At 42.0% G+C, this 14,571-nt stretch overlaps 2 protein-coding genes and 1 long non-coding RNA gene across 5 annotated transcripts in view; 2 read left to right on the top strand and 1 right to left on the bottom strand.

Annotated features, from left to right (window-relative positions):
* Positions 1–136: 136 nt before the first annotated feature.
* Positions 137–8,012, bottom strand: Herc4 (HECT and RLD domain containing E3 ubiquitin ligase 4). 3 transcript variants are annotated; one of them, XM_077406248.1, is made up of 19 exons: positions 7,743–8,012; positions 6,200–6,545; positions 5,160–5,358; positions 4,966–5,076; positions 4,739–4,861; positions 4,337–4,612; positions 4,108–4,259; positions 3,914–4,030; positions 3,486–3,746; positions 3,178–3,305; positions 2,813–2,981; positions 2,447–2,737; positions 1,998–2,177; positions 1,835–1,921; positions 1,574–1,759; positions 1,092–1,402; positions 866–1,015; positions 441–780; positions 137–324 (listed from the first exon to the last, which is right to left on the bottom strand). In XM_077406248.1, exons 2-19 carry the CDS (start codon positions 6,200–6,202, stop codon positions 172–174), a joined length of 3,237 nt encoding a protein of 1,078 aa, XP_077262374.1. In that variant the 5' UTR covers positions 6,203–6,545; positions 7,743–8,012; the 3' UTR covers positions 137–171. The 3 variants fall into 3 exon arrangements, with proteins under 3 accessions (XP_077262374.1, XP_077262375.1, XP_077262376.1); XM_077406249.1 differs by lacking the exon at positions 6,200–6,545; XM_077406250.1 differs by lacking the exons at positions 6,200–6,545; positions 7,743–8,012 and adding an exon at positions 7,450–7,471.
* Positions 6,560–9,642, top strand: LOC143897519 (uncharacterized). The gene is made up of 2 exons (XR_013256943.1): positions 6,560–6,718; positions 7,501–9,642. It is a non-coding gene; the product is annotated as an uncharacterized LOC143897519 (long non-coding RNA).
* A 1,628-nt stretch (positions 9,643–11,270) lies between these two features.
* Moe (moesin) overlaps positions 11,271–14,571 on the top strand; it is a 35,235-nt gene continuing 31,934 nt past the window's right edge. Inside the window, exon 1 of the mRNA XM_077406151.1 lies at positions 11,271–11,488. The gene's annotated coding sequence lies outside the window, so the exon portion shown is untranslated. The remainder of the gene's footprint in view (positions 11,489–14,571) is intronic.

Genomic DNA, 14,571 nt, shown 5'->3' with positions numbered 1-14,571 from the left:
CAATATAATAATATAAACTCATTTTTCTTTCAATGATTTTGAAAAGTCGAAACGAGATTTATGCGCGAACGAATTGTATTAATGTTAATGTAGCTTGTAAGGAACTTGCTATTTGTATCAAATAAAGCTGTCTTACATTCATGAGAGTCGTGAAAAAGGCGCGTCTTGGTCTCACACAAGAGAGAATCCTTGATTTTGTTGAATAGCTTGCAATAATTTGTATTTCAATCTTTCGCGAGTTTGATAACGCGGTAGATCGAGTAGATTGAAACAAGTATGCGCAGCCGGTAGGAAACGTTCGTCAGTCATTGGCTGTATCGTTATCTGCAACAGAGGTAGCAAATAACATATTAATTCTTCACGAAGACAAGACACACATTCTCCATGAGGTCACGCATTCACGTCTTCTGACTAAATTTCAATATGTTGTTTTCTCTCACCTTTATAGCTTTCATACCATGTATAGGTATTCTGTCACTACCCGTTAAAAAAAGTAGAAATTTCTTCTTGTCCTCTAATGACAATTCGTGAAAGACCTGCCAGAAGAGCACGATAGTGGGATCACTTTTGGTATAGCCATCCTTGTAAGTGGCATTCTTCTCCAATTCTTCCCAATCGTAATTTTCATTGCCGATCAAAAGCAACATCAATTCGTGACTATGAAACAACTCCAGCACTCTTCCGCCGCATACATTATGAAAACCTTTGTGAAACGCTTTGAATTGCATTTCCACCGATTTGTTCAATATATAGTCCACGTAAAGGTCCACGTATTGTTGTCTGCAAATGAAAGCTTTTGCTTTCCTTTTCTTCCTTTTCCTCTATTATCACCATTGGTGCTGACATGCATGCAATGTTTACGTACTTATTTTTTAATGTTACAGGAACGTTTTCACCACCCGGTATCAATTCGAAGTTCTTCATCTCGCCAAACACTTCCCTGGTCACCACGAAATTCAAGCAAAATGCTTCCTCCAGGTCGGATTCGTTGTATTTGAGAAGATCTTCTAAACTTCTGCAATGCACATACTTAATGGTATTTCGTTTAATATAAGATTAACAACGTATAGATTCTGGAATGAGTAGAGTACCTAGCTATTGTTGGTGACATATCCTTGACATCACTTAGCCCGACTGATTCTCCTAAAAGTTTCTTGTACAAGACCAGTGGAAATGGTAAATTAATAATTACGAAGTTGTAAATGGCCAAGCCGCAGAGAACGCCGATTAGGAAATACATATCTGTCTCCTCTAATGAGTCTGAGCTAAACCAGATCGTCCTCGTCTCTTCATATTCTTTAAACATACCATACTTAAAATCAAGAATCTCTGCAAAGAGAAGCATGAAAAACTCTTTTCTCACACCACCCACGTCTTCAGCCTCCTCATCACGGAATTTAACCTGGAAGAATGTGAATACGCGCTATGTAAGTTAAGTACGCGTTATAAAATTTTGTACATAAAAGATTTAGAATCTCTAGGTCAAGATCTCTTTTAAGATTGAATTCTCAATAGATGTATTTAATTATCTAAATTTAAGGCATTAAAAAGCTTTAAAAAGCTTGATACTTACTCTAAGTGGTCTCTTTAACTCGCTAGAATCATACTTAAATAACTGTTGCAAGGTATCGTTGACTATGTTGTTCCGTGAAACGTGCAGTACTACAAATTGACTGTACTGCTCGAAGTTCAGGATAGCTGTACCAAGCATCAGATCCCTTACAACCCGCGACGCTGCTTCATTCATCGCGGATTGCATCTAACATAAATATAGTTTGTTAACAATGCGTATACGATTATTTCTAAATAATATCAGATTTTTCTATATAGCTACCTGTATAGCTTGATCGGTTTCAAGCAACGTGGTTTTCGCCTCGGCGTCAAATAGGAAAGGATAATTGCAAAAATATATTTTACGGTACTGAAAAATTATAAGGATTATAATGCTACATGTATGTGCAGCAATAAGCATCACTGAAAATCTTAGGGTCACTTACATAAGTCCGATCATCTTCTGTCAGCCACTTGAGGTAGTCGCGGTTAATGTCTACATATTCCGATAATTCTGGCAAGTGGAAGGTCTCATAGGGTACTCGTATACCAGCTGTGACATTTAGTTTATACAATAATGCTAACAATTGCAGAGCACATTGTAGGCTCTCAGTCCACATAATAATCTGCAAAATATGTTTCCCATTATCGTAGAAAAATCTTTATCTCTTTTTAGGGAAGTTATGAGATTTTCATCAAATATCTTGTGTATTTGTAAAAATATTATTTGTACCGATTTATTCTTTTACGATAGAAACAAGAACTAGTCGCAGAATCAATTTGGATTGCTGGACCTATAACGCAGCCGTAGGATTACCAAAGAAATTTGTAAAAATATCAAAATTTACTTCCAAATCATTTATCGCTCACGCGAATATTCCTGCACGTAGTTTACCTTGTCAGCCGTTGACTGTTTCACAAAATGGAGTACTACGGACTTGTACATTCTCACGAGTCTCTCAAAGTAATACGGCGGAGCCGCACTCCACCATATGCCAACGACCTTGCAAGCCTCGGCCTTCAGCTTCAACACCGCCTTGCAGAAGGGCGTTTGTAGAGAGCTGTAGTTGGACAGATTGGCGAAGCGATGATATAGCGGTAGTGTTAAGTACACTCTTAAAGACTCGACATCGGGCGGAGAGTCGACAAACGACGGTATCAGACTATCAGTTACACATGTGAAAATCTGGAACAAAAGCGTGATGTCGCCACTTAAAACGTCGATCAATATTTTACCTGTATCTCTTATATATGTATGTACCAGTTCTTGAATTGTGTTATTGTCCAGTTCTGATATAATTCCGAATAATCTGATCGCGCAGTCGATATCGATTCCGTGATTTTTGCTCGAACATCCATAATGCGCGTCGTTGCTGAGTAAAAAGGACGCATTTATACACGCTTGACTTTTGAATACAGTTTCTAAATACCTGAAAAACATCATAAATACTTGGATATCTACGCGATAATCGAGGCTACGGCAAATTTATTCATCAAGTCAGATCTGTCTGGCAAAGGAGCGAAGGAAAACGAAGAGAAAAACCACAAGGAAATGCGCAAGCGCCTAAATTGAACATCTCTGTAGTAGATTATAATTTTCTTTAGTATGCAATATTTTTCACTTACGTCATTAATTCGTGATTAATCAGTGAACCTGGTGGGATCCTTTGACAGTCGCCTAGCTTTTCCTCAGTCACTGTAAGAATTTGGGAAGTCGACCCTAATATTCTACAGTCATCTGGTTCTATATTATCCTGTAGATATATTTAAGTAGAAATAATTTTTCGTATTTTATCATAGAAACGGTGCGAAATTAAATATTCTGTTGCGTTCTCTCATTTTTCGTCTTTTTTGAAAGAAAAAACCAATTAATCTAAATGTGAAAGGAAATAAACTAAAAAGCCGTAAGAGCGTGACGATATGGAAAAACACACTTTTTTCTGACTGATCGTAGCAAAGCAATGATCGCCTCCACTGAAGATATGCTTAACAACACAGTCTATTTGAGGGCTATAGTGTAGATCGAGCACCATCGACGATCCGCTCGGCGAAGACCATGGTCCTAGGACGACTTGTGGCGTCGTAGCACTCTGCGGAGAACGATTACCTAACTGTCCAGCACCACCCAAGCCCCATGCATAAACTCTTCCTCTAGACGGCACTAAAGCGAGCGTATGCCTTTTGCCACAAGATACCTGCACAAAACATATTATTTATATATAATATTTTAGAGTCTAATATAAATTAATAAATATATAATTGTGTGCAATTAAGATTAACATGACATAATAGTTGCATCACAATGTAAAATTACATCTTAATATCACATGCATAATAATATATTTTATAAATTATAACTCACTTGCGTAACAGTACTACCCATCAGCTCCATAACTTGTCGCGGCAAAATCTCATTCGAGTTATTCCCATGACCTAATTGACCGTACATTCCAGCACCGCACGTAAACACTCCACCGTCCTGAAATAACCGCAGAAAAAGTTATTTTTGGATGCTCTAACTTGCAGAATATTGACCGATGGATTAATAAAATTTACCATTGTCAAGAACACCGAGAAATCCTCACCACAGGTCGCATAACATACTTTTGAGTTTCTGAGAGTACGTAGCTGACATGGTAAACACCTCTGCTGTGTATCATTTAGTCCTAATTGTCCAAAGGTATTTCTCCCCCACGAGAATACAGCTCCTGCGAGACAACAACGAACACAAGGTTTGAGTACGCGTCAAGTCGAATAATACCCACAATGCCAATATAATACTAACCTGATTTTGATATAACTACAGTGTGATAACCGCCGCACGCGACAAATGCAATCGGTACAGCAGCTAATGTGGTAATCCTCTTCGGTTTTATCTCGTTAGACGTATAGGATCCTAATCCTAATTGTCCCTCTCTATTACTACCCCACGCATATAACTCTCCGTCATGGGTCAGAGCGATCGAATGCTCAACGCCACACGCAATTTGCACTATCACATTTGCACCCAATACTTTTACCATACGTGGAACACGCTCTGTAGATTCGACAATATTTAATCCTGTGAGACAATAAATACGCAATTATTATGTTTATAATGTCCAAAAAATAGCATTCTCAATATATTGAGATATATAATATTAATATAAAAAAAAATAAAATAAAATGAAATGTGTGTATACATTACCTAGTTGACCATTTACATTACAACCCCAACTGAAAAGTTGTCCCCATTCATTCACAGCCAGCGTATGACAATTACCGCACGCTATTTTCCTGAACACAAATGCATCCAGGCCAGGTATCAGTTCTATATAAAAAAAAATCAATATATGTTAGTAAAGTTAAAGAATTTTACAGTTTATGAGATGTCTAAATTACATATTTAATTGTAAAAGTTTTGGTTGTACTCACGTAACCTTTTCCTCGCCATCTCATGACCAAGCTGTCCGTAGTCGTTATTGCCGCATGAATACACTTGACCATCTTTTGTAATAGCTACGGAATAATTTTCTCCACACGCAACTAAAATTTTAGATTTTGTCAGAACATTCTCACGACAGAAATTTTACAGACCTTACGTTGTTGGAATCTTTCAAGAGCCTTACTTTGGACAACATCTTTCGCTTCTGTAAAATCCACTTCCCGCGGCATGAAGATATTCTCATCCTCGATACCACCCAAACCCAACTCTCCATGAATAGTGCTACCCCAACAAAACATAATGCCACAGTACTTGAACCGTTTCACCGCTATATGAACCACCGTGTCACTCTCATCCACCGAACGCTTTCTCGATCTGCTCGCCTATATCAACAGACACATGAATTTTATTTTAGACAAGTTTTAACGTACATTATTAAATTTTTGAAAAATAATCATGTATAATACATCAAATGTTGTTTATTTCACAAACTTGATATCAAAGATATTTGAATATACTTATTAGGCTGCGTTCGGGAAGACGCTATTAGTGCTATTTGCTTATTTTATCCTTGTTTCACACCTGACGAGCGATAAAGATAGAATGATGCAATAGCGCTAATAGCGCGCTTCTCGAACGCAGCCTTAGTCTTATTACATTTATAATATATAGATATAATACGAATAAAATTTGATTTGAATCTGTGACAAAATACAATTTATACATGCCACTTTCGACACAAATATGTATTATGACACATTGAGCAACATGGTATAAATTTGTCCTCGGCTTCAAAGATGAACAATTCTGAATTCACTCTCCCCAGAAATCCCTCGCTCACGTCTCTAATTATTAACGGAAATACAATTGACGTACCTAGCTGTCTCATACGACAATCAATTCATTAATGTTAGTAATTAACTTCGCGAGAGCACTTCTCAGACATCACATGGCGTCGCTCTTATCTCTCGCTATCTCCCCTGCGAACTCTATAAACAAACGCTTCCCCGAACAAGTCAATTATAGCAAACGATTAATTCTGTGAATTCTGTCCGCGGTTTCTCCGCGGCCAGGCGTCGCGTCGCGGCACGATTCCAACGGACGACCACGAGGTCCACGTGTGAAGCCGAGCATAGTACCTAAAAAGAGGATAATTCGGCGTCTCGGCGCCGCGGCTGAGTAAGGAATCGTGTTCCGAGTTCGGTGTGACTTGACTTGACTAACCATATTTATCTTTATCTCCCTTTCTTTCGCGCGCGGGCGCGCGCACGCGACGAGGCATCAGGCTCGCGGGCGGCACATGTTATTTATGCGGAACGCGTGGTTCCCAAAAATAATGTCTCCTCGCGGCGATGATCTTCCCCGGGTGTGTGCTGTATCGCTGTATCTGTGGTCGAGCCGCGTGGACCTGGGACCACCGTCGTCCGTGATCGCGATTGGCGGCGCGATTTGCTCGAGCTTCAGGTGGCTTCGGGCTTCTCGGAATAGCGCGGGTCTGCTTGCCTCCTGCCGCACTTCCTGCCTCGCCTCGTCTCGGTGCCGTCTCCGTGTGTGTCACCACGCGTGGAAGCTACGCGAAGGAGAGGGGGGGGGAGCAAAAGGCAAAAAGTGGCAGCGGAGACTCGAGGAACGCGTCGCGACGGACTGAAGAGGTTAACTCGGACACCTTCGCGCGACAACTTGCAACCGAATATCCTCGAGCGAATCTACCCTTCCGCTTCTCAGGCTCATCGTCCTCCCCCGGTTTGTCGTCCCCGAAACTCGAAATGGGGGGGGAAAAAAAGAGACGAAAAATGAGAGATAAATAGAAAAGACGTTTGGGGAGGGGAGACGATCCCTACCGGTTTTCACGGAACGTAAACGTAAACGAACCGACGCGTGGTCGACGTGGAACGAGTTCGATATCGTTCGCGATCGCGATCGTTCGACGATCTCCCGACCCGACGACCCCGATGTCGAGTGACGATGACGATTTCAGAACGCCGAATCGGCCGAATGACGTCGCGTAAAACGCGAGCGCGCGCGGCATCTCTCCTCCCCCGCGTTTCTTCCTTTTTTTCCCCCCCCTCCGTTTCATTTTCAAATGACGATTTCGGTATCCGAACGATCCGTGATAAATCGGTTTTCTATTGCCGAACTGGCTGCATTAGTTCAGAGTTTATCCTTTTTACTTTACATTGGTAGGAAAAAGATGAACTTTGAACTGTTCAGCGGCCACTGGCCAGTTCAGCGATAGAAAACAGACCCGCCATAGGCCTGGCTCGTTTCAGAATTTCCACGGTTCATCTTTTCTCCTTTTCTCTCCAGCGCGAAAAAAAAGAGGAAAGCCGAACCACGCACGTGAATTTTGAGTTAAAATGAACGGGTCTATTGTCTAATGACAGGGGAGCTTATTTGGAGACGTAATAATGCAATTATTCGTCCCTGAACTTTACCACGAGCGGTCGATCGGTTCCCGACATTATCGTTGTTACCTCCGAGATCCGAGTGGCGACGTTTAGGTTATCATGATCATATCGTTGCAGATCGATGCAGAAAAACCGCAGTACGACCGACGACGTTCGGCCCGCGAAGACTCCGAAGGCGAGGATCGAGCGAGCGGGAATGAGCGAGCAAAACTGAGGACGAAACGGAGTACGCGTATAGTTACTTCACTCGTATATTTTACTTGCATTATATCTCTCGCGTCGCGTAAAAAAGGACAATCAGAGAGTTCGGCTTATTACCTATAATTATTTATTAATTGCGCGCGTTGCAGTTCACTTACATTTTCGATAGATCAACATCGCCAGCGGAGGTATATAGGTGCGAAACAATAAAGTTCGACGTCACAGCGTGTGACAGTCGCACGTTTCTCGAACAGGCATGACGAGCGCGTAATCTTCCCCACGACTCGTACGGCGCGTGTTGTAACATACCAGCGTACCATACCAGCGCTATACCAGCCAGCGGTGCATACACGTATAGCCCGATATATAGCCTTTCGGCTCGGCGCGTACCTCCGAGGTTCCAAGTTCCAAGTCCAAGAAACTCGCGGCACCGGAATGCGAGATAGGCGAAAACACCTGGAATGTCAACGAAGTGCTTGACTCGGGCAGCGAGCCGACGTAATTTTTATCGTCGCGTCGTCGTTTGAAACGTCAAAAACGTTATTTTGACTCGAAGTAACGGCTGCGCTTAGGTCGGAGTTTATCTTTTTTTACTCCACATTGGAAGGAAAAAGATAAAACTCGGAAACTAGGCGCAGCCAGTTCAGTAATAGAAAACAGAGATCCACAACGTGCTACCTGAGCAGCTTTTGCTGCCATCGAAGATAAGCGAACAAAATGCTTCAACTTGTCCATATGGTTGTCCAGTCGGTTGTCTCCATCGCGTGATGTCGAGTCCTTTGCATTGCAACTAAAATTATGAAAAATAAAACGCGAGAATTAGCGTGTGAGTTACTATAATGATATTTGGTATAATTGGACATTTTTTCAGATATCTTTTCGATTCAATCAATTGGAACGTACATACGTAATATTTCGTTATTTTTTAGTTGATACGCAGAAAACTACTAAAGAGATTATAAGACTATTATTTTAAGCGTTAAAAATCGATATATTACGTGATTTTGATGTAAATTTAAGGGGATCCTAAAGTAAAGGCTGAACTTTCTCGACGTCGGTACGGTCAACATTTCTAATCCTGTTTTCTATGTCATATATCTATATCTGTCCTTGTCCAACGAGAGGCATCTGTCCTTGTTTCGCGTGCCGCGCCAACTCTCGCTACACGCAATGTCAACCCGAATGTGCTTTTGCACGTATAAAAGTTTATTTAAACTAATCTTTTTTTCTAGGCTTTCAATCTTAGATCTAATTGCACGATATTGTTCTTAAACGTTGTCCCTAGGTCATGCCGGTCTAATTTTGTGGATATTTATTGTGGAATTTTTGTACAAAGCAAATATTGTCGTCGCGTATACCAAAAATTAACAAAAATATTGATTTTTTTCTCGTTTTCGATATAACGTCGACCACCATGACCTAGATTTTGATGCGTACTTTAATTCTAGACAAGAATTTTGCATTTCTATAAAGCCACGCAAAAGATTATAGTGCTAAGAAAAAAAGCCGGTATTACAGACGGCTTTAGGATCCCCTTAATAAGCACCCTTGAACTTTCAACTGTTTTGAAAAATAGGACAATCGAGATTATTACAGGACAGAAAGAAAGCTACAGAATTGGGACTTGGGACCTCATATACATATATAATATATCTTTTCGATTCAATCAATTAGAACGTACATACGTAATATTTCGTTATTTTTTAGTTGATACACAGAAAACTACTAAAGAGATTATAAGACTATTATTTTAAGCGTTATATATATATATATATATATATATATATATATATATATAGCGAATTCGATTGGATTGGATGCGCTCAGCGCGCATTAGCGCACATTAAAGCCGTCGTATACAAATTAATCAACATAAAATGTACTCTTTTTCCGCGCGTTACTTTCCAACTCTGATAATTAGACATCAGCAAGTAAATTGTAAAAAACTGAACACCGAATAAGGCTGCGGTCCACTTGACGCTACAAATGCTTTAAAGCATTCCTCTTCTCTTTTCTTTCAATGAAGAAATTTAAATAAAGGAACATGGTCTTCCAGTACATGACTATTTTATTTTACACATATATTCCTTATTTCTTAACTTATAAATGGTTTCTATTTTTTAACCCAGTTTTGCAGCGTTGTTGCACGATTTTTTTTACATTTCTTAAATAGCTATAAGCTTTTAAACTTAATGATCGTAACGAAATGACATATATAATATCTTCAAATGACTATTTTACACAATTGTTTGTCGGCGACATTACCATTGTATTCTGGTTAGTTGTAAATACCTTACGTAAAGCAGCGATGGCTATTGTTTTCGTTTCTTTACGTTTATTTTTCGTCATGTTTTTAATTTCTGCTTGCAACCGTGAAACTTGTGTACTTAAATCTCAAATCTTTGACTGTGTCTATTTTCTTACAACCTTACACGATTATGACTAGGGCTGGTATTCATATATAGTCGAATCTTATGCCCGATCTACAATAGCTGTAGTAAGCTGTATAGTAAGCCTCAAGCCGTAAGAAATTGACCACGTACAGGCGAATGTGAGGAGAATGATCGACTGTGCGCGGTCAATTTCTTACATCTTGAGGCTTACTTGTAGATCGGGCATTACCGTCTTAAGTACGATCTTAAAATGTCATTAACCAATCACAGAGCCGTATCGGCATATATTAAGACATTACTTAAGACGGTTTTAAAATAAAAACCGACTATGAATACCGGCCAAAAACTTTGTCACGTGCAATGGCCAGGCGTATAATTCTTGCAATTTTTAATACAGCACGTTGGCATGGCTTCTTCGCGAATAAAATACAATATGTAATATCTAATAATAATCTAATAAATTTGATAAATGAAATCTAATAAACATATTTGGCACAAGTATATTTGTTTTATAATGTTTTACGATCTGCGAGAGATATTTTTTCGAACCTTACGACCAGCTGTAAGAAATGCGTGCAACGGCTAACACAAAACAGACGCAAACAGTCCTGCCATTGCACATTGTGCGAGGATTGCGAGGAGCCACACGTTGCTTGTTGTATCTTGGACAAATTTCTGACTGGTCGATGGAAAATACGACTACGTATTTATGAAAATGCTACACCAGTTTTTCTCTCCAACGTGAAAAGAAAAAGAGAAAAAGTGAACCGCGCAAGAAGTTCGGTACGAACGGTCTTGTATACAAAGGAGACTTTCAAATGCTTATAATTCAAAAACTAATCTGACTAATCATAAAGTTAACGAAATTTGAAACTTGTTACCGTGTCGCAAATTCAAATCAAATCTCGCGGTTTTCTTCATCGCACGGCGCACATCTGACCAAACGCGTTCCAAAATTCATCGAAAGGAGGATTTTCTGTTCCGAGAGCTGCGGGCCCGGGACCTGTTATAGACTCTTGTTCGGAATGGATTCCGATCGGAATTGTTCAGTTATATTTCCTAGATTTCTATTGTCTTTTCTAGGGAAAACGGAATAATTCCGCGATCGGAATCCATTCCGAACAAGTCCATAAAATAGGTCCCCTCGGCCCTCTGGTCGATGTGACGACCTCGCGTCTCTCGAGTGTTTCTGAACCGCGTGCGGCGCATCTTCGTGCGGCGCGTGATTCGTGCCCGTTCCCCCTCACGTTCCCGCGCGACCGTCGCTCCGCTCCGCGTAAACGGACGGACGGACGGACGGACGGTCAGGCGGCGGCGGCCATATTATCAGTGAGGTGTCAGTATTTTCCGAACGTGACGGGATTTTTGGGTGTGGATCGTGCGATTTCCTGTTTCGCCGGCTGTCGCGGGGAGTTTAGTAGCGCGAGCGCGAGCGCCAGGCGGGCCATCGTCGTGGATGTGGTGCGGCACACGTGTCACGGGGAACCACGGGTGCGTGCAAGCAGAATCAGGTAAGCGCGCTGTCGACGTCGCCGACGTCGCCGTCGCCGTTGCCGATGTCGTCGCGCTGGAAGGCTACACATTCGCGATTCTCCGATTCGCTATCTCTCGCCGTCGCGAAGAAAAAAAACAGGAATTCAGAGAGCTGGAGCGCCGCCGGCGCTTGCGCGCGCGGGTCGTCGTCGTCGCCGATCGTCGCCGGCAACCCGGTCGGTTACCCGGATCCGGATCGAGACGATCGCGATCGGTTCGATCCGCCTTCGATCGCGGCGCGGCGCCGGCGTCGCGATCTCGAATCACGCGTGACTCGGCGTGATTCAGAAACGCGTGACGGGCAGCCGCCGCATTGCAGCCGGGAGTCGGTCAACCGAGGCGACTTCGCCGCGGGGTCCGACCTCGTACTTAACGACGCCGCCGTCGCCGCGCCGGTCGCCGTGAAGCCAGAGCCAGGAGGCCGCCTCTTTTACCCTCTTTCTTTCGCGGTGCACGTTGGATGAGTTCGGTGCGTGATATATCCCCGGGAACCGGGAAGGTACGAGGAATCGAAATCGAGGTTGCTTCGCCGGGAAAACCGGTTCGATCGCACCGACGACGGACGTCTCGGTCGAGCTCGCTGCGTGTAACCTTAATTTTCTTTCTTTTTTTCTTTCCCGTGCGCCACGTTTTACCGACGTCGCATTCGGCCTCGCCTCGTCTCGCCTCACCTCTCGCCTCGTGATTTAGCCGATTCTTCATTCTTCGTAGATCATATATTCGTACGTATATATAAGTATTCACCGATATTTAATCGATGAATAATCGACAGTGATGCACGCTCCTGATTATTTGACTCGTAAAAGGACGAAAAATTATTAAACGTCCATTTCTATCGCTGTAAATTGATTTTAATCCCAGTTTATTTTTTTTATCTTTTTCTGGTTTTAAAAGAATTGGAAAAAGATAAGAAGAGTAAGTTAAACCGAGATTATATAAAGTTAATTCGAATCTACATTGGTGGAAATGGACATAAATCAGACGTCGTGACGAAATTCGCTCGGTTGGCAAACCACACGACACTACGTTTCTTCTTCCGTATATCGAAGTTAAAGCACGATTGAAGAAATAGAAAATTGCAAATTAATCGTACAAAACGATTGTTGATAAGCGTCCAATCATATTTCGGTTCGCTGTATTAAAAATTAGGGGACTAGGAATGTGAAGGAATTTATGAAGGGATAGAATGATAAATTGATTAATCGACCAACTAATCCGGTTGCACACCCGCATATTTTCCTTTTCCGTCTATAGGGTGTCTCGAACTCGCCCCAGCGCAATTATATTTGAAATAAATATTTTGATGTGTTCGGGCGTAAATATTTTGATGACAAATTTCCGCGAACGGTTTAGAATGGCAAATCGACACATCAATGAGTATATATTTATATTCTTCAATTAATCTCGAGCTAACACTATATATAAGTAACTTCCATTTCGATATTATTGTTAAAAATCCAAATATTTAATATAGAATTAAAATTTGATTAAAATCCCAAGCGATGAAACTCTCAGTTTCAATCTTGGATTAAAAAATCCAAATTACGTGTTGGCAAACGAACGTGATTTTAAGGTAGGCGTCTCGCTACGTGCTAGTCGTGCGACTGTTTGTAGGTTTTCACGTTCGGAAATATATTTCCGGCAATTTTTGCTAAGGGAAAAATAATTTTATGACGTATGGTGTAAAATTTCATACGTGACACAAAGTATGTTACTTTTTTCAAATTATGTGATTTTTCTCATTCGACTCAGTTTTGATCGGCTGATCGACGCGAGTCGTCGAGAAAGGTTACAAGTGAGGTTACATCTCCTTTTCGATTGAATTTTGACACGTATACCGAGAAAGGGTTTCAAAACGCATGACAGGGGTGTCAATCACTATCCACGTCGGCTAAGAAAGACGAGCCTCATAACTTGCAACTACGGTGATTAGCCAGCGGCGTTGCCAAGTCTTCCCAACTTCACCTCGACCAAAAAATGTCTGCTCGATTACCGCATTTTCACTAAAATAAAAAACTAAAAAATTAGCAGCGAAATCTCGCGGTAAACTATATATTTTATGGTTGCATCGGATTCTTCGAGATCTAATGTACAAAAACAATGTTTTTTCTCACTTCGTCTAATCGAAAAATGCGAAAATATGTGATTGAAACCGTGATAGAGCCTTCTATTTTCGTGCCGTCTGTATATGAAGTAATGCAAAATTTGTGATTTTCGTGATCGATTTTCTAGAGTAAATAGTCGGTAAGGAGCCACAGAAAAAATCGACTGCAAAGCTGATCATATATAGGCTACGGTCAACGTGACGCTACAAATGCTTCGGAGCGTTCTTCTTCTCTTTCTTTCTTCGTTGAAAGAAAAGAGAAGAAGAACGCTTCGAAGCATTTGTAGCGTCACGTTGACCGTAGCCATAATTTGATATAAAATCCGAAATCGAAAACTTTATCCAACACATGCCCTGACGAGACGACTACCTTAAGTACATGTTATCCCAGTTTTCGCTAAGGAGTTTCTCTAAGAGACCCGTTAAGGTAACTCGTGTGAGGCGACACCCTGTATAAAACACCTGAAGCTACGGATTTAGAAAGGAAAGGAATCGCGGTTGACAACTCGACGAACGCGTCGAATCGCGTTCTCCACTTTCGTTGTCCCTCGGGTCGAGAGTTATGCGCGTTACGCCGCGCGGGGAAGGGGACGGGAAGCCGGTGCCGTGTGTTCTGTTCGGCGGCGGCTGTGTCGGTTCGAGATTCCCATCCATCCCGGATACGGGACCTGGACGGGACCCCGTCTCGTCGTGTGCCCGCGACACGGCTTCGTCACCTCTCTCGCTGAAGCGTACATCAGAGGTTATCCCTGCACGACGGTGTACCCTACCCTCGCGCACGCTTGCTCGCGCGCCCCGCGGCGCGGGCGCCTTTCTCGTTGAGAAATCCTTGGACGTTCATTCCCGTCACACGTGTACAGCGTTTCAACGTGGCCGTCGCCGCCGCCGCTGCCGCGCCGCTCATCTCGCGTTCACGCCTATCGCGATCGTCACGAATAATACGGTTCAGTGTCGGAG

The sequence above is a fragment of the Temnothorax americanus genome, unplaced genomic scaffold, assembly GCF_048541705.1.
Source record: "Temnothorax americanus isolate GAGA-0224 unplaced genomic scaffold, ASM4854170v1 Scaffold20, whole genome shotgun sequence".
Classification (NCBI taxonomy): domain Eukaryota; kingdom Metazoa; phylum Arthropoda; class Insecta; order Hymenoptera; family Formicidae; genus Temnothorax; species Temnothorax americanus.
The sequence above is the reverse complement of the archived record's forward strand: the minus strand, read 5'-3'. Positions and strand labels throughout refer to the sequence as shown.

Bases quoted from the DNA above. Each gene is read 5' to 3' on its own strand.
- Herc4 (XM_077406248.1), bottom strand. The intron at 5,077-5,159 runs GTAAGGCTCTTG...CTAAAATTTTAG, and splicing joins AGCGAAAGATGTTGTCCAAA to TTGCGTGTGGAGAAAATTAT. The intron at 2,738-2,812 runs GTACATACATAT...CTTTTGTTCCAG, and splicing joins ATAACACAATTCAAGAACTG to ATTTTCACATGTGTAACTGA.